The following is a 20,171-nucleotide window of genomic DNA, read 5'->3' as shown; positions in this document are numbered from 1 at the left end:
GATCTAGTGAGGGAGGTGAACGAAGTGGGGAAAACAGTTAACAACTATGGACAAGACAAGACGGGATAAGCGGGAGCGAAAGACAGGGAAACGAGAGGAATAGGGAGTTGGCAAACTAAAGGAATAATGAAGAGTGGGGAAGTCAAAACTAGACGCGACTAGCGGGGGTCAAAACACGGGAATCTAAATACATACAGGAATCTAAATACATACAGGAATCTAAATACATACAATAACCAACCCGAGTGAAACGAAAGGGTTGTGATATATATAGGGGAAGGTGCAGGTGTGAACAATGAAGGTGACGAGACGAGTGCAGGTGAATCTAATGTGTGGGGATAGGATGCGCGTGAGTGTAGGTGGTCATAATGTTCTGGCAGATGAGCGGGAAGAGAGCACGCTCGCGGAGTGCATGTGTGTCAGAGGGGGGAGAGAGCTTACGAGCAAGAGCTCGTAATAGCAAACCGGGCGTGAGACTCTGAGGGCGGAGCAGAACCCGGCAGAGCCGTGGGAGACTCTGAGGGCGGAGCAGAACCCGGCAGAGCCGTGGGAGACTCTGAGGGCGGAGCAGAACCCGGCAGAGCCGTGGGAGACTCTGAGGGCGGAGCAGAACCCGGCAGAGCCGTGGGAGACTCTGAGGGCGGAGCAGAGGTCTGCAGAGCCGTGGGAGACTCTGAGGGCGGAGCAGAGGTCTGCAGAGCCGTGGAAGACTCTGAGGGCGGAGCAGAGGTCTTGAGCACAAGACGAGACTGGGGAGAAGGGGCCCTCTTCCTTCTCTTACGTCTTCGGCCAACAGGGGACGTGGCCATGGGGACGGTCGAGGCTACAGGCGCTGGCTCAGGGGGGGTCGAGGCTACAGGCGCTGGCTCGCTGACCGTGGCAGACATGGGCGCTGGCTCACCGGCCGCGGCAGGCAGGGGCGCTGGCTCGTTGGCCGTGGCGGGCATGGGCGCCGGCTCGTTGGCCGTGGCGGGCATGGGCGCTGGCTCGTTGGCCGTGGCGGGCATGGGCGCTGGCTCGTTGGCCGTGGTAGGCTTAGGGACTGGGGCCGTGGTAGGCTTCGAGACGGGGTCTTGGTGTGGAGCTGGTTCAGTGTCTGCCTCCCCACAGTGAACGAGGAACCAGAGTACAGTAGGGCGAGGTCAATAAACTGAGCCAGGTTAAGGGGGCAGCGACCACCAGGCATTAATGATGAGGTTGGCTCATTCAGACCACATTGAAAAATGGTCTTCAGAGCCACCTCATTAAAATTCACCTGGTACGCCAGGACACAAAAATCCATAATATAAGCCTTCACGGTTTGGCTCCCCCTGACGCAAACCCACGAGTTGGGCCGCTGGGTCCATAATGTCGAGGGCGGGGTTATGAGTTACATAACCGCTGCCTTGCATAGAAACCCCTTGGTCTGCGTCGGAAGAGCCATAAAACCTCTCCGGGGGTGGAGAGTTCACGGCGCTCAGACATGCATAAACGGGCTCAGGGGCAGACACAGGTGAAACCGGGTAAAAAAAATCAGAAATAGCGCATACCTGCTGCCCCTGGGCCGTGAGCGCGTGGTCATCTATCCACACTGTAGCTCCGCGCGCCGAATGTGGCGTGCACCTCCGCTCTAGTGAGCTGCGCGACTCCTTAGCGCGGGGCATTGTGACTGTCAACGGTGAGGTTGGTTATTTTGTAACGCACACAAGTTGAGACAGTCACAATGTAAGTCAAAAACTGCGTTTATTTGCAGGCAGGCAAAAGTACATACAAGGGGCAAATCCAATGAAGAGTAGTCGTGGGAAGCGTAGGGTCAAGAGCCGGGGAATCAAAGAGATGAACAAGGGGGCAGATCTAGTGAGGGAGGTGAACGATAGCGGGGTCGAGTGGGGAAAACAGTTAACAACTATGGACAAGACAAGACGGGATAAGCGGGAGCGAAAGACAGGGAAACGAGAGGAATAGGGAGTTGGCAAACTAAGGGGATAATCAAGAGTGGGGAAGTCAAAACTAGACGCGACTAGCGGGGGTCAAAACACGGGAATCTAAATACATACAGGAATCTAAATACATACAGGAATCTAAATACATACAATAACCAACCCGAGTGAAACGAAAGGGTTGTGATATATATAGGGGAAGGTGCAGGTGTGAACAATGAAGGTGACGAGACGAGTGCAGGTGAATCTAATGTGTGGGGATAGGATGCGCGTGAGTGTAGGTGGTCATAATGTTCTGGCAGATGAGCGGGAAGAGAGCACGCTCGAGGAGTGCATGTGTGTCAGAGGGGGGAGAGAGCTTACGAGCAAGAGCTCGTAATAGCAAACCGGGCGTGAAAGCCTGAGGGAGGAAAAAGAGCGTACGAGCTCAAGGGGGCGGAGCGAGGGAGCGGGAAGCGAGCACGCTCGGAGTGTATGGGTGCGTGCTCGAGGAAGCGGAGATGGGGCAGAGGAGTGGGGTTCGTGACAATAACAAATATATTAAATAAACAAAGCAGGTGTTACGAACTGCTCCGAGACACGAAGGTAGAGATCCAAATGCAGCATTAATTAAGGGGCAATCCAGACACGTAATCCAATATTCAGAGCATCCAAGAGAAGCACAGGCATAACTAGGGATGGGTATCGTTAAGGTTTTAATGGTATTACTACTCTTACCGATACTGCTTATCGATCTGGTACTTCAACGGTATGTTAACGGTTCTTTTTGTTTATATATATATATATATATTACACAAAGATAAACGTTATATAGGCACAGTGATTTAATTTCAGGAAGGTCTACTAACATTACTGTTCAGGTGTGGTCTAAAAAGAAATCTAATAAAGTAATCAATTGTAAAATAACACTGCATAGTTTATCATAGATAGATTAATGCTTATTAATGCAGAAGTTATTCATTCAAGAGCTGTAAGTGATTTTCTCTTTGCCTTTTGTTGTTTGATTCGCAGTAATGGCTCAATCGTCACATGTTTATTAGACTGCTTCCCCTTTAAGATCGAGTTCAGATCTAATAGGCTCCTGATGCACCATATTTTCTCCCAACTATTTCCATAACTACGTCCATTTAAGACATAAATGGTGTACACTGTGTCTCGTTGTGGTCTGTTTCGGAGCGTGCGCCGCCTTGGGAACAGTATCTCTTGCGCTCTTTTTATTATTAAACGCGTCCCGCAATTTAGCAACAGTAGCAAGACTGCATTTTACAACAATCACCGATCGTGCTAATTCTGACATTAAGTTTGAGTTTAAGGGAGAAATGTCAGTGCACTGCTGTGAATGGAAGGAAGTTGTGCTAGACAGAATGCTGCTTATGTATAAATATTCTCGAGTTGTGCTCGCTGCGGCACCGCGTGAGGGAGATCTCACTCTCTCTGACTGCGAATAGCTAAATTGCATCACAGACAAATGGTTTCATATTATTATAAATAGAAATGGCTGGCGAGATAAAATAACTTTCTCTTTATAGCAATAAAGAATGTATTTTCTTAATTTCTCCAGTACCGACACCAGAAATTCATCAAGTGGGATTAGCAGTTAACCAGAACCGATAACGTCCGAGCTTACCAAAGCGAGTCCTTCACTAGCCTATAGTGCATTGGTATCTTTTTATTACTTATTCCTGTGCATTGAGTGACAACCCTCTCAAATATAAGACACACAAACAGAACAAATAAAAGTCTCAGATTCACTGTCTGTAATTGCAAAATTCTTGCTTACTTATTGTGACATGATAGCAACCCTTCTGCTGTGATAATGCAACTTCAACTACACTATCAATATCCAAAGTAGCCGAACGTCATGTCGCCTATCGCGTTTGTCACGTTTTTTCTTGAAGTTGGCACAAACATATCAAAAGTTTTTAATTAAATATAAAGAAGTTATACAAATTGAATCCTTGCTGTTTTCTCCAAGGAACTTAGCTCCTTGCTTAGGCACTGGATGAGGTCTGCTCACTCTGGCAGTGACTCTAGGGGCAGCGTGCGTCGAACACGTGTTCCACAACAACACTAGGCTGCCCACAGATGCGCCTGCCTAATAATCAGCTTGATATACTTGGATATTGGCCGATACGATTATGTAAAAAATGCAAAAAATCGGCCGATTAATCGGTGCACCTCTAATCATCAAGGTGTGTTGGCAAAATTCATACGAACAACTGCAAAGATATTTAGAGGAATATTTCAGCTCTGTAAGCTACCAAAAATTTGAAGCACCAAAAAGCACTTAAATGCAGTATAAAGTAATCCAAATGACTCCTGTGGTTTAATCCATGTCTTCAGAAGTGATCCAATTGCTTTGATCCAAAAGTAATCTCCTTTGCGATCATTACAGTTGATTACATTTCCAAGTGCTATCTATCACTCTGCACATCTGTAGAGCACTAGGAAGTATAATCAAACTTGAAATCATGATCATATCTAGAGACTGCAATGGCAAGGTGTACACTGAAAAAGTAGTTATATTTTAGTCTGTTCCAGTATACTTGCATAGTATCCAGGATTCACTTGCATTGTATGGACCTACAGAGCTGAGATATTCTTTTAAAAATTAGAAAAGAAAGTCAAACACATCTGGAATGGCTTGAGAGTGAGTAAATGATGAGAGGATTAAATTGAGAATTTGCATCTCCTATTAAAACCACCACTACTAAAAATATTTATGTTGGTAGTCGACCCCACGAATCGACTAGTCAGTTGTTGGACTAGTTGAACACCCTGGCACATCCCTAGTTTCAGTTACAGTTGTGACAAGAACAAAGCTCATACTTTTTTTTTTTTTTTCATAAAAGACATCTAGTTTGTTTCATTCGGCTATCCAAGGAGTAAATAGCATGTGCCCACTTAGCTAGGGAAAAATTGGCATTAAATGGGTTAATGGTTTGAGCACATATTAGGTTAGGACATGCTGAACAAATTTAACAAAATTTGTTTATGAAACTTGTCTGTTTCCCCACTCAGCTGGTCCTCCCCAGAGCTGGAGCCGAGTCAGATCCGTCTCATTGTCTACCAGGACTGCGAGCGGCGTGGAAGGAACGTTCTTTTCGACTCTGATGCCAGAAAGAGAAGCATAGAAGACCCCCCTGGCACGGTGAGTGATTACTGCCCCCTGCAAGGCCACTCCTAGAGCCAGAGAGCTTCGACACACACGCAACCAGTTTGAACCAGAAGCCTTATCTCCAAAAATAATAGCTTCAGCTGACACTGTATGTGTAAGCATTCTTTTACATTCACATGATGGGAGGCGGGCCTGCCCTCTCTGGCTCACTCGCTTGCCCTGTCACGTCTCCAGGTCATTTGTCATTAGCTGTCATGAGACATGCTCTGCTGCAGGTGGTTGTAGACTGATACACACACATATATATATTAGTGTGCAACAAACGATTATTTTGATAATCAATTAATCTTTGATTTCTTCTAATCTGATAAAGCCAATTTTTTTTTCTGCTGTATTTTACAAAAATGTATTTATTAAAAAACTAAAAAGCAGTGTTGCATTTATAACATTAGTGTAATCTAGAGAGCACAAAAATTGCACGGAGCGGACAAAGTCTTCGAGGAGCGAGCTTGAGTATATTTATCTCACAAAGATGCACAAATGCATAATATACTGGATGCGCCAAGGCACGGTCGCGTGCACGCACAAGATCGTGCAGACACCGAGCGCGCACTCCTAGCACTGTCCTCACTCTTTTCCAAGTGTCTTAGCAGCTGCTATTACCAATGTGTAGAAAATTGCAGGAAAAAGCCCACTTGATGAATTTCGTAGTGGGAGTTAACTTCTTGTGCAACATTTTAAGTATCCCCGCACATTCCGTGTTCAGTGCGTGAAACCCCCCTTTTTCGTTTTTGCATTTTGGTGAAAATTAGTAATCCACACATTAGAACACAAGAAATCAACAGTTTCTTTCAATTGGACTGGAAATCCATGTCTCTCCATGCATATGTCTCATTATCTCTATTTCTCACGACTCCAGGGGTGATAGTCAGCATCTTTACTCGCTGAGCTACCTAGGCCCCTGGCGGACATTGTAATAAAAACATAAGATATCTAAAAAATATTTATATTCAGACATATTTTTTTAAAGCCGTGATGGTAAAAAAAGCTATTTGTCATTTTTGTGTTGGGGCCAGTGAAAATGTTGCCAGGGCCAGTAAAAATCTGAAGCTCTGGCCCGACCGGGCCAGTAGAAACAATCCTTAGTGTTGAGCCCTGATTTGTTAAACAGATGTTATAATACATTTGTTATAATTACAGCCTAACACAAGTAGAAGCTTTATCATGGTTGCAAAAGAAATCAAGTCTAAATTGATTCCTTCTAAGATATTGTCACGTCTATGTGTGTTTCTTGTTTGTTTTATTTGTATGTCTTTTATTTTGAAATTAGTTTACTTCCTGGTCTAGTCATGTGGTTTAATGTGTTTTGTTATCATTGGTTCATAGTCATTGTCTTATGTTTATTAGTCTTGTCTTTTCATTGGTTCATGTTTAATAGTCTTGATATCTTGTTTATTAGTTCTGTCCTGTCATTGGTTGTCTTATCAGTTCTAGTTTGTTATTTGTTGTCTTGTTATCTTTTTTGCCCATGTCCATTTATTTAAGCCCTCATGTTTGCTTTTGTCCTTGGTCAGGTATACTTTGTGTAATAGTCTAGTCTAGGTTCTGGTTTGTTTTACTTTTGATTCATGTTTTTGTTTTTATTGTACTTTGTAAATAAACAGCACTTGGGTTCTTCACTTCATTATCATCTTTGTCTGCTACTCCTGTCTTCAGCCAGCAACAATATTACAGATATTATTTATTATGAAACAACAATGAAATAACATTTCTGGTATAGTTTACCGTAATACATTTTTGCATCTGAAGTTTGATAGTGTGAAATTAAAAAGCCTTACAATTTATGTTGGTGCATGGAACAGTTTTGTGTTTTTTCCCCCTATCATTGCTGTCTAGCTGTGTGAGAGGTTTGACGTCCTCCATAGTGCTTTAAAGTAAAAAATTCTCAGTCCAATTCAAACCGGTTGCACAAGTTTTGTGGTACTCCAGAGACATAGCACAGAGCTTTCTGTTGTGATTCTTGCTATTCTTTTGCGAGATGGAAATGCATGTCTGATTTTGAATTTATAACATTTATACATTATAAAATATAGAAATAATAGTAAAATGTAAGTTATGCACTGGAGAGAAACAACTTGAGAGTATAACTTGCATAAAATGTATATATACAGTATTTATTTGTATTGCAGTACTGAGAATCACCAGCGAATAACAGGAATTACAAAAAACTTCACAAATAAAACATCCAGAGTGACGCATTACGGTAATTCGAATTTTGGAGGAAATGCAAAAAAAAACCCAAAAGAGTAAAGTGTGACCTTAAGCCCAAATCTGTGTTTTTTGAAATGGTTCACACACAGTTGATCTATTAATTTCCACTAACCCGTATAAGAAAAACATCCTGTCATGACATTATATTGATAAATTTTTTGCTTTTGTTGACTGGTTAATTCCTATATGTTAGTGTTTAATGCAGCCAAATGAATAATAAACAACCCGTCTAATGTGTTAGGGTGAGGCTCTAGAGATTGCTGATATGGAGAGAGCTGCGGCTGAAGTCATATGACATTTTTTGGCAAAGGATATTGTTTCACAAGAGGGAGAGAGACAGAGAGTCATTGAGCGGGAGTAGAAGAGAGCGAGTAAGCAAACTGCCCCTGCTCACGAGTTGTTAAGAAAGTCATATGACAGTCTCACATGCTCGAGTTCCGTTGTGCTCTTCACAGGACAGGACGAAAGGCGTTTGTATGAGCCATTAGTGAAACTGGGCAGAGCTCGCAACTCTCTCACACATAGAAAACGCACTTCATAATTTGCACCTTTTCCTGATTTCACAAAGATATAAAGAGAATCTGCAGAATTTATCCCAGTATATATTATCTCTGTGCAAAACTTTTTACTTCATTTTAGAATGAAAGGGGCCATTTCATTTTAATAGGGGGGGCACACTTTTTATGATCTGAGACGCAGAGATAGACAAAAACAATGTCTAAACCACAATTCAAGCCAACCCAGTCGATGGTTATAATCAAAATAGAGAATAGTTTTACAATAAAACATCTCATAACACCAAAACAATATACAAACAAAATGGTCTAGCCTACAACTATTGCAATAAATTGAATAAATGACACCGCAGCCTATTTGCGTTTATGTAACATATAAGCCTATAGTAAACGTGTATTGCCACATCAAAAGCTCTTCCAACACAATAATAAAACAACCGAAACCATATATTTAATTGTGACAGGGCAGAGGGCGGGGCCGGGTCGTGATCCTACACACCCGGTCCCGTATTAGGCTAATCAAGCCTCCGTGAGGGATAAAGGTCGACTGCAGAGGATCGTGCGGAAGAGAGAGATAGTTTATGGACATGTCCGTCATATGTGTGTGTTTGTCTTTGCGTGCTTCAGTGTATTATTAAAATATTATTTATGTTGAAAAGCCAGTTCTCGCCGCCTCCTTTCCATTGTTCCCTTTACAATAATATATATGTGTGTATATATATATATATATATATATATATATAAGTTGAAGTCAGATGTTTACATGCACCTTAGTCAAATACAATTTAAACTCAGTTTTTCACAGTGTCTGACATTTAATCGTAGAAAATATTCCCTGTCTTGGGTCAGTTAGGATCAATAAGAAAGTGAAATGTCAGAACAATATTTGAGAGCCTTTCACAAGCTTCTCACAATTTTGGCCCATTCCTCCAGACAGAACTCGTGTAACTGAATCAGGTTTGTAGGCCTCCTTCCTCGCAGAAACTTTTTCAGTTCTGCCCACAGATTTATCGAATTGAGGTCAAGGCTTTGTGATGGCCACCCCCAATACCTTGACTTTGTTGTCCTTAAGCCATTTTTCCACAACTTTGGAGACATGCTTGAGGTCATTGTCCATTTTGAAGACCTATTTGTGACCTTTAACTTCCTGGCTGATGTCTTGAGATGTTCCTTCAATGTATCCACATAATTGTCTTCCCTCGTGATGCCATCTATTTTCTGCAAAGCACCCCCCACAACATGATGCTAGACAATTAGCTTCTGATAGGTGTACTGAATTGGAGGTGTACCTGTGGATGTATTTTAAAGCTTACCTTCAAACTCTGTGCCTCTTTGCTTGACATCATGGGAAAATGTGAAGGTGACTGTGGCAAGGAACACAAAACTCTAAGATGTTGGTTAATTGAGAGAAATGTCCTTGGGAGAAACCAGGTTCACTGTGGGGGCCAGTTCCCCTCTGGCTAACCAGCATGAATATAATGCCAATAATAGTTATTTATGTGCAGGTCATGGTTTAAACTTAGTAAACTAAGTAAGTGTTAAGTTCCAGTGTTTAGTCATTAATCTTTCAGTTTTTTTTTTTTTATGTCTTTGAAGTCCATCCTGGATTTACTGCAAAAGTTCACGTAGATGCATTGTCCTTTGTTAGTTGGCAATTAAATTATAGTCTATGTAGTCCATTTCAAGAGAGTAGTTCATCAATATACAAAGGTGATCCAGGCAGAGATCCGTGAGGTGCATCGTAGTTTAGCCGGCAGGTCATTTCGGTGGAGTCCATCCTAAATCCAAGGTTCAGGCAGTGGCATATGAAGTATCTGATGTCTTACAGTTGGAGTTGGCAGCAGTAATCTTCTCAAATCCATCATAAAAGACTGAAGTGATGTCTGGCTAGCACCGGCTGCATTTAGTTGTCATCACTCAGAGACACATAGCAGTGGAATCCAACACCAAGCAGGAACAAAGGTAGATCTAGACGGCTTTGGGAACCTCGGGATATGAATCTCGAGGTTGAGACATGGAAACAAATAGAATAATATTAGCATAGATGTCATTCAATTTTATGCAGAGTTATAGATCATGATTGGCTGATTGACAAAGGTGGCCTAGGCCTAACCAAGATATTTGGCTCATTTGTCACTTCCACCTGAGAGAGCCCCTCCCTGATTTTGTATTGAATAGGAATTTCTTGCCCCTGTTTTGCCATTGCAAAGCAAAAATAAAGTTAAACCCTGTTATCTTGCATTTGCACGTGGTATGGACAAAAGTGTCCAGACTGTTTAATTCTGACATTTCAACTTTGCCTTGAGCATATGCCTGAACCCAAAATTATGTATATGCCCCCTTTCTGCTGGATAGAGTGGATTGTGAGTGCAGTTAATACGTTCAGTGACCTATATGAGAGTGGAGTGTTAAGATCCTTTGAAGATTTGTTTCAACATTTTGGGATTCCCAGATCTCAGTTCTTTAAGTATTTACAGCTGCACCACCTGCTCTGTACTATTTTTGGGGGTAGCATACACCTCCCTAAAGCGACTCCCATACGGTTATGGACTGGTTATGAGGCATCAGTGTATTACTACCTGCTAATTCAGAGTGTTTGGGACAGAGATTTAACTTCTATCAAGAGACTATGGGAGAAAGATTTAAACTTGGTGTTGGAGGAGGGATTGTGGGCTAGGATTCTAAAAAAACGTTAAGTCTGCATCTAGAGATGCTAGGTTGCGCCTTATGCAAGTCAAGATTTTACATAGTTTCTGTTGGACCACCTCTAGATTGTATAGAGAATCTAGAGAAAAACACACCTTAAAGACACACCCACCAGCTGACAATACCAATCAGAAGATGGAGACTCAACCCATGTTTTTTGGTGGTGTGTTAAGATCCATGAATTTTGGTTGAAGGTTCAGAGTTTTATGTGTGACGTATTGGGCACTCAAATTTTATTTGGCCTCAGATTCTGTATTTCAGGTGATGGGGCAGTCATAAATATTGGGGATAAACGCATAAAAAATTAGGTCCTGGCCGGTGTTATGATCGGCAAACAGATTGTTTTAAGGGGAAGGAAGTCAGCTGGAGCACCCTCGTTTCAAGAGTGGTGCACAGAGATGGGGAGGGTGGCTGCTTTTGATGAAGTGCCATCTGGAAGGCTGGAGAACTTTGATACGTTTGATGGGAAATGGGGCAGATATTTGGTATTCCTGGAGGGCTGTCGGAGACGGGCAGTGGAGAAAGAAGTATATTTTTTAATGTGTGTGATTTTATTATTATTATTATTATCTATTTTTTTTTTGTGTGTGTGTGAGTGTACAGCCGTAGCCAAAAGTATTGGCAGTGACAAATTTGTGTTTTGCAAAGTTTGCTGCTTCAGTATTTGTATATTATTTTTTCACATGTTTCTATGGTATACTGGAAAACAATAAGCGTTTCATAATTTTAAAGGCTTTTATTGTCAAAAAGACTCAATTTATGCAAAGAGTCAATATTTACAGTGTTGACCCTTGTTTATCATAACCTCTGTAATTCACTCTGGCATGCTGGATATCAGCTTCTGGGCAAAATCCTGACTGATGGTGATCCATTCTTGACTTATTAGTGCTCTGATTTGATCACAATATATATGCTTCGGTTTGTCCTCGCCTTTTGAGGATTGACCACGGTACTCTATGGGATTAAGATCCAGGGAGTTGCCTGGCCACGGATCCAAAATTGAAATGTAATGATCTCCGAGCCACTTCATTATCACTCTTGACTTGCGACATGGTGCTCCATCATGCTGGAAAATGCACAGATCATCACCAGATTGCTACTGGATCGTTGGGAGAAGTTGCTCTTGCAGGACGTTTTGATACCATTCTTTATTCATGGCAGTGTTTTTGGGCAGAATTGTGAGAGAGCCCACTCCCTTGGATGAAAAGCAACCCAACACATGAATGGTCTCAGGATGCTGCACTGTTGGCTCGACACAGGTCTCATGGTAGCGTTCACCTTTTCTTCTCCGGACTATCTATTTTTCAGATGTCTCAAACAGCCGGAAGGGTGCTTCATCAGAGAAAATATCTTTGCACCAGTCTTCTGCTGTCCAATCCGTGTACTTCCTGCAGAATTTCAATCTGTCCTTGTTTTTCTTTGCTGTCCTTCTTGACACCAGGCCATTGTCCAAAAGTCTTCGCCTCACTTTGCATGCAGATGCACTCACACCAACCTGCTGCCAATATTGAGCAAGCTCTGCACTGGTAGTGAAATGATTCCTAGCTGATTCCTCAGGAGGAGATGGTCCTGGTGCTTGCTGGACACTCTGGGAAGTCCTTAAGCCTTCTTCGCTGCTGTTGAACCACTCTCCTTGAAGTTCTTGATGATCCGGTAAATGGTTCTTTTAGGTGCAATATTCTTTGCAGCAATTTCCTTACATGTGAGGCCAGTTTGATGCAAAGCAATGATGGCTGCATGTCTTTAGAGGTAACCATTGCTAACAAGAACACAATGATTGGAAGCACTTCTTCCCTCCTTTTATAGCAATCAGTCTGCTCCTATAATCCAATCAGAATGATAGAGTGATTTCACCTGACTAGTACTCATTCACAATTTCCCAGGTACTGCTGATATAATTAGTGAAATGATGTTGGCTGGTCATTTTGTCCTGGACAAAACACGTTTTTTTGTTATTTAGTTAATTTGTTTGGCCAAGGAAGCTTTTTGCAATGATTTAAAATGCATCTTATCACTCTGCACAGTAATCTAGAAACAATGTGAATCAACTGAAGCAGAAAAATTTGCAAAACAAAATTTGTCACTGCCAATACGTTTGGCCACAGCTGGATACTGTTTGTTGAGGGTCATGGTGACAAATATACCTGTGAAAAGGCTATTTCTACAATAACATCTGTAACCAGAAAAGTTTTGCTTTGGTGCATTTCTAAAATGAAACCTGTTTTTGGGAGAACACTGGCCCTGATAAGTTGGTTATCAGTTTCTCACCCGCATTGAAATTAGGACTCCACGATAATGCTTATGAGCATTACATTGAATCAATTACAGTCTGATACACTAAAGTAGGGATGTGCACGAGTAGTTGAATACTTGAGTATTCGTTCTGCAATAATTATTAGAATAGTAAAACTATTTTGCAAAGTTTTGCTTCGCCGGCCATATATACAGTGAGATGCATGATAAATCCTGAACACACAAACTAAAACTGGCACTGGGTGGCATTGTTGAGTGTGGACTCTAGTTGATTACATTTGATGAGCAAACGGTTCTCTCAGTACGTTTAGATGGATACCAAAATAAGTGGGATATTGTGAGAATGTTGCTTACTGTGAGAAAGCTGGTTTCCTGTTTCCTGTTACCTGTTTAAATGTACTGGATAAGCGGTGTACACTTTACTCTCATATATATATATACAGTGAAGAAAATAAGTATTTGAACACCCTGCTATTTTGCAAGTTCTCCCAGTTAGAAATCATGGAGGGGTCTGAAATTGTCATCGTAGGTACATGTCCACTGTGAGAGACATAATCTAAAAAAACAAATCCAGAAATCACAATATATGATTTTTTTAACTATTTATTTGTATGATACAGCTGCAAATAAGTATTTGAACACCTGTCTATCAGCTAGAATTCTGACCCTCAAAGATCTGTTAGTCTGCCTTTAAAATGTCCACCTCCACTCCATTTATTATCCTAAATTAGATGCACCTGTTTGAGGTCGTTAGCTGCATAAAGACACCTGTCCACCCCATACAATCAGTAAGAATCCAACTACTAACATGGCCAAGACCAAAGAGCTGTCCAAAGACACTAGAGACAAAATTGTACACCTCCACAAGGCTGGAAAGGGCTACGGGAAATTGCCAAGCAGCTTGGTGAAAAAAGGTCCACTGTTGGAGCAATCATTAGAAAATGGAAGAAGCTAAACATGACTGTCAATCTCCCTCGGACTGGGGCCCCATGCAAGATCTCACCTCGTGGGGTCTCAATGATCCTAAGAAAGGTGAGAAATCAGCCCAGAACTACACGGGAGGAGCTGGTCAATGACCTGAAAAGAGCTGGGACCACCGCTTCCAAGGTTACTGTTGGTAATACACTAAGACGTCATGGTTTGAAATCACGCATGGCACGGAAGGTTCCCCTGCTTAAACCAGCACATGTCAAGGCCCGTCTTAAGTTTGCCAATGACCATTTGGATGATCCAGAGGAGTCATGGGAGAAAGTTATGTGGTCAGATGAGACCAAAATAGAACTTTTTGGTCATAATTCCACTAACCGTGTTTGGAGGAAGAAGAATGATGAGTACCATCCCAAGAACACCATCCCTACTGTGAAGCATGGGGGTGGTAGCATCATGGGTGTTTTTCTGCACATGGGACAGGGCGACTGCACTGTATTAAGGAGAGGATGACCGGGGCCATGTATTGCGAGATTTTGGGGAACAACCTCCTTCCCTCAGTTAGAGCATTGAAGATGGGTCGAGGCTGGGTCTTCCAACATGACAATGACCCGAAGCACACAGCCAGGACAACCAAGGAGTCTCCTAGACTCTAGCCAGTCTCCAGACCTAAACCCAATAGAGAATCTTTGGAGGGAGCTCAAACTCCGTGTTTCTCAGCGACAGCCCAGAAACCTGACTGATCTAGAGAAGATCTGTGTGGAGGAGTGGGCCAAAATCCCTCCTGCAGTGTGTGCAAACCTGGTGAAAAACTACAGGAAACGTTTGACCTCTGTAATTGCAAACAAAGGCTACTGTACCAAATATTAACATTGATTTTCTCAGGTGTTCAAATACTTATTTGCAGCTGTATCATACAAATAAATAGTTAAAAAATCATACATTGTGATTTCTGGATTTTTTTTTTAGATTATGTCTCTCACAGTGGACATGCACCTCACGATGACAATTTCAGACCCCTCCATGATTTCTAAGTGGGGAACTTGCAAAATAGCAGGGTGTTCAAATACTTATTTTCTTCACTGTATATATATATATATATACATACATACATACATACATACATACATACACACACACACACACACACACACACACACACACACACACACACACACACACACACACACACACACATATACACGCCGCTCAACAGAAAGCTGCACCCCGTAACAATGTAATCCTCGCAATGCTTCTGTAAACAACAAACATGGCATCAGAGAAAGACTTTGTCAGGTGAGGTGAGGGACATTCCATCATTTAAACTGGTGTGTATACATGAGTATAGTTTACAGAGCACGTGGATATGCTTGTTTTCCTCAACAAAAACATGAAATACAATGTAAACAACTATTATATGTCAAGTGTTTATACTCTTCCTGTACGTTAACTGCGTTCACTATACTTTGCGTGAGCTTAAATGCTTTCATTCTATATTTTTTTTGTTTTCACGCATTGCTTGTTTAAAAAAAAAAAATATATATATATATATATATCACACAGGACATGATATAAGCTTGTTTTGGATATAATTTTAAGCTTGTTTTTTTTTTTTTTTAACACAAAAATAATTGTACAACGTCTCATTAATTACCTTCATTTAAATTATAGAATTTTCGAATGATAGTTTTTTTTTTATGAACTTAAATATTTGAATACCAAATTATTGATGAATGCCCATCCTTACACTAAAGTGTGAACACAATATCTATGCTTGACTGTTTTGATGAGTCTTTGAAGGAATGTTTAATGTCTTTGTGTGCAGAAGGTATGTGGAGAGGCTCAGGCAAAGATGTTTGGCAAGTGTTGTCAGCTAAGGCCTACAGGGGGCAGCTCCAGTTCCCTGGACAGCAGCTCATCCTGCACATCGGAGCCCAAAGAACAAAGCCGCTTTCAGGTGAGTCTTCACAGCACACTAAGCTTTGTTATACTACCATTCTGCAGTATGTATACTTAAACTTGGATAAAAAATCTACAAGAATCACATTTATTTAGATGATAACTGGATACCACTAGATCAGCGGTCAATAGCCAATAGCGGACCATGGTCTGAGTCTGTACCCTGGCTTGGTTCCTTCCGGACCGTGGCACAATGACAACAGTTGTCCTTTCTTAATGGTTTTACAGGTTTAGTGAGCAGTGCGTCAAAACAGTAGATCTATACACACCAGCACTAAGGGGTGATCAGCGCTATGTGCCGAACACGCTTCATTACTGCTTGGTGTGTGTTGCCACTCTCCATCATGATATATTCGAGGCATGTACAGATACAGTTCCAGTTATTTTAACAACAGCAGCGGAAACACGATGAGCAGCAATGTAGAAAATGAGAAGAAAGCAAAGTGAAACTATCTTCATCTGTCTGATAAATGTCTCGGACAGTTCAGCTAAAGCAGGTTTCTGACAGGACAAGTTCACGTGTCACCTTTTTTACTAACCTCTTTTTCTGTCTAAATTTAGCTTTATTAATCGCCATGTTATGTGCCTTTCATGACAGTTTTTTATTTTTTTTTATTTTGTGAAAATGAATCGGAGATGTCATCTCTGATTATTTGTTTTAATTAATAGAAAGCCTGTCTAGTAGAGTTCTCTTCTTCTGATGAGAACATTCCCATTATTTCATAGTCAGCCCATTTATACTTAAGCTAACAGTATTTTTAAGATTGTTAGTTTATTGTTATTAGATTCTCACTTTAGGAAAATATTAAAATGTTCCCTTCAGACATTTGTAAAATTTTCTCAAGGGTTACCCCTAAACCCCCATATAGTAACCTATATTTTCTCAGTCAAAAGTACTCCTATGTACCATACAATGTGATCTGAATATAAAAGTAATTATTCAAGTAAATAAATAAATATTAAGAATGTGAAAATTTTAAATAAAAAACTGGGCTACTGTCACCCAGCTTGAATTTTTTTTTTATATTATCTTAAATTATTAATATCCAAGTGCCCCCTCGACCAATGAACTCCATGAAATATATTAGCCAAATTGTTTGGTAGAAAAGATCCCTCACACCCCACTGCTTTGGCTTTGTATCTGGGCCAGTGTTTTTCTTTTAAAAAGTAATATTGCTGCCAACGTGGAAAGATATAATAGCTATTCCAGAAAAAAATAATATATAATTTTAAAGCCATACTAACTACTTACATCGTGCAAGTTATTATTTTCTGGACCATTGCTGGGAAGGAAACGTTGAGACCGTATGGGATGATGTATTGAATTTCAATATATCGTGAACCAAAAAACTATTAATCATATTGAGTCATGTAATTTTTATTTGTTTAGCGCTTTTCACAACATGCATCATTTCAAAGCAGCTTTACAGAAAATCATGCTTTAACAGAAATTTGTATCTAATATATAATGTCTTACAGTGATCATTGTGTAGTTTGAATAAATATGATTGTAAAATATGTATAGAAATGTAATAATTAAATAATGATTGTATTTATCCCCTGTGAGCAAGCCGAAGGAGGCGACTGTGGCAAGGAATAAGATGTTTGTTAATGGAGAAAAATAACCTTGGGAAAAACCAGACTCAATGTGGGGGCCAGTTCCCCTCTGGGTAACCAGCATGAATTTAATGCCAATATGGTATATGTATCGAGGTTGAGACATGGAAACAAATAGAATAATATTAGCATAGATGTCATTAAATTTTATGCAGATTTATAGATCATGATAGATGTTTCTGGTTCTGGTAGACCTAACTAAAGCATCCTATTTGTGAGTTGATGGATAAATTAGGTGTATGCCTGGCTCAATAGATGAGTCTTTAGACTTAAACTGAGTGTCTGCATCACGAACAGTGTTAGGGAGACTATTCCATAGTTTGAGCCAAATAGGAAAAGGTTCTACCTCCTTTTGTGGATTTTTTTGTGATTGTAATGAACGTGATGGAATATAGCGTGGTAGAAGATCACTTAAGTACTGCGGAGCTAGACCATTCAAAGCTTTGTACGTAGTTAACAGAATTTTTTAATTAATACGAAATTTAACAGGTAGCCAAGGTAAAGATGATAAAATGGGGCTAATATGATCATATTTCTTGGTTCTCGTCAGCACCCTGGCTGCTGCATTTTGAACCAATTGAAGTTTATTTATTGATCTTGCTGGACATCCTCCCAGTAATTCATTACAATAATCTAGTCTTGAGGTCATGAACGCATGGCATCAGCAACAGAGAGCATGTGTCGTAACTTTTATTTCAACAGTTCCTCGTTTACACAGACAAAGTGGTAGTGGTCCGTTAAATAGTACCTAAACCATGCTAATGCAAGTCCACAAATGCCAACATAATTCTCCAGCCTATTCAAAAGAATGTTGTGATCTATGATGTAGGTAAAATATTTGTAAATTTGGCACAAAAAAAATGGCATTTCTTCTGTGTATTGTGTCCATCAAAAATGATATCCACACACCTATACTTCCTATTAAAATATATAAAAAAAGGAAAAAATTAAAATTAATAAAATCACACATAGCAGAGATGCAATAAAAAAAAACCAAACAGAGATGATACTTAAATAAACCAGCAGGCTGGGAGACGCATGTTAAACTCTTAAAGTGACAGTATAATTTTAGCACATGTTAAACAAATGAATGTAAACTTATAAGTGTTATAAACATGTAAATTGTACATATTATTTAAAATGGTCACAGCTCATATCATTAGTATATTTACCATTTCATGATATAATATTAGTTGATACAATGCAATTTATTTATTTATTTTATGTTAAAATGTTATTTTAATAATGATGACAATCAAATTATAAAAAAATTAATTGTACATGTATTTTTCAGGACAGTTTCTGTTCACTTGCTTCACTTGGTTTGTTCTATTGCTTTTTCTGGACCAGATCAGCATTAATGTAGCCCACAATTCTTAGATTTATTTATGATCTTTTCTTATTTGAGAAAGGTTTGTGAGAAACTCTTATTTTTTTAAACTTTGAGTATTTAAATTGTGTATTAAAGAACTTTTAATTTTGATGAGAATACATGACGTGCATTTTGTTCATTTATGCCATTTGCTCACAATTTTATGTCATACTTTGTCTGAATAGGTAGATAACCATATCGTCCCTCGCTTGGGATATATGACTACCTTTTAAGGCTTTAAAAAAAAGAATGAAAATATGTCTCTTTTGGTCAACTTTAGTCTTAGTCCATTTTACATTCACACTGTTGTTTTTTGAACCCAGTGAATATATATTATATTATATTGAGACAAGTATATACGAGACAAGAACATGTCGTTCTTTGCATTTAGTGTTCAGTGATTTTTGTTGATGTATGGTTTACACCAGGGGTGGGCAACTATTTTGGTAAAGGAGCCACATCGGGTTTAAGTAGTGCATAGGGGGCCACATTGATTTCCTTTTGAGATACAATGTTCTGCATTGATTTAGTTTTTGTAACTTTTAAGCCCAGAAATAGTTGTGTACTCAACTATTAAGTGTATCTGTGACTAATGGGACTATTCTGCAATTGCCTAAAGTATTATATTGCTCTAAAAAGGTAGATACTTTTCTATCAGGCATTAAAAAACTGAATGTATTTATATTTATACATCAGGGGTCTGTTTTAATAATATATATTTTTTTTAATAATTTATAGAACTTTTAATGTTTATATTTAAAATGTAATGTAAATATTTTTTCGAACACATTACCCGTTTGCATGCTAAAAGAGTCATGATGCGGGTCTCCTCGATGGTTTTTCAGCACACAACCGAATAACACAGACTGCATGACTATGATAAATGAATACTGCAAGAGTTATATTAACATACAGGTGTGAAGGGACTTCAACATTTCTAAATTGCACAAATAATAAATACATATACATATTTGTCTCTGGCTTGCTTTTGCTCGCATGTCAGTGATGCCGAGATCTACTTTTATATTTCATTTAATCACTGAGAAAGTTTACCTGCAAAATTAGTTGCACCAAACATCACAAGCAGCCTCAAGAATGGACACAAGAATGGACACAGAAGCCGTATAACACTTTTCCTTGAGCAGAATATTGCACTACCGATCGCTAAGTTTGTTCAAAGGGGAAAGCGAGACGTGCAAGTTTTCCAGATTGCACAAAATAAGTATTACATTAGGTGGAATTTTTCCAATTTGCTCAAGTATAAATCTCAAACTGGGGGTGTTATGTCTCTTATCTGGCAACCCTGAGCATGTTAAACGCTTGTGGAGACGCGTTAGGTCCCAATGCAAGATAACTGAAATATCCTATGAAAAATAAAAACACTTTTACAATAAATGCGCATCAGGGGTCTGTTTTAATAATTAAACCATGTGGAAGGCCTGATCTGGCCCGTGGGCCGTATGTTGCCCATGTTTGTTTTACACTGACAAGTAGTGTTCTGGATGCTGCATCAT

The 20,171-nt window shown here is 40.0% G+C and overlaps 1 protein-coding gene across 3 annotated transcripts in view; it reads left to right on the top strand.

Annotated features, from left to right (window-relative positions):
• The window catches only part of fnip1 (folliculin interacting protein 1), a 66,343-nt gene that overhangs the window by 18,670 nt on the left and 27,502 nt on the right, over positions 1-20,171 (top strand). For all 3 annotated transcript variants that reach the window (XM_052099521.1, XM_052099519.1, XM_052099520.1), the window contains exons 2-3: positions 4,941-5,070; positions 15,535-15,666. In XM_052099521.1, coding sequence (XP_051955481.1) covers positions 4,941-5,070; positions 15,535-15,666 — 262 coding nt within the window. The remainder of the gene's footprint in view (positions 1-4,940; positions 5,071-15,534; positions 15,667-20,171) is intronic.

This window comes from Xyrauchen texanus, chromosome 31 (genome assembly GCF_025860055.1).
Source record: "Xyrauchen texanus isolate HMW12.3.18 chromosome 31, RBS_HiC_50CHRs, whole genome shotgun sequence".
In the NCBI taxonomy this organism is placed as follows: Eukaryota; Metazoa; Chordata; class Actinopteri; order Cypriniformes; family Catostomidae; genus Xyrauchen; species Xyrauchen texanus.
This window is presented reverse-complemented; position numbering and strand designations above follow the sequence as displayed.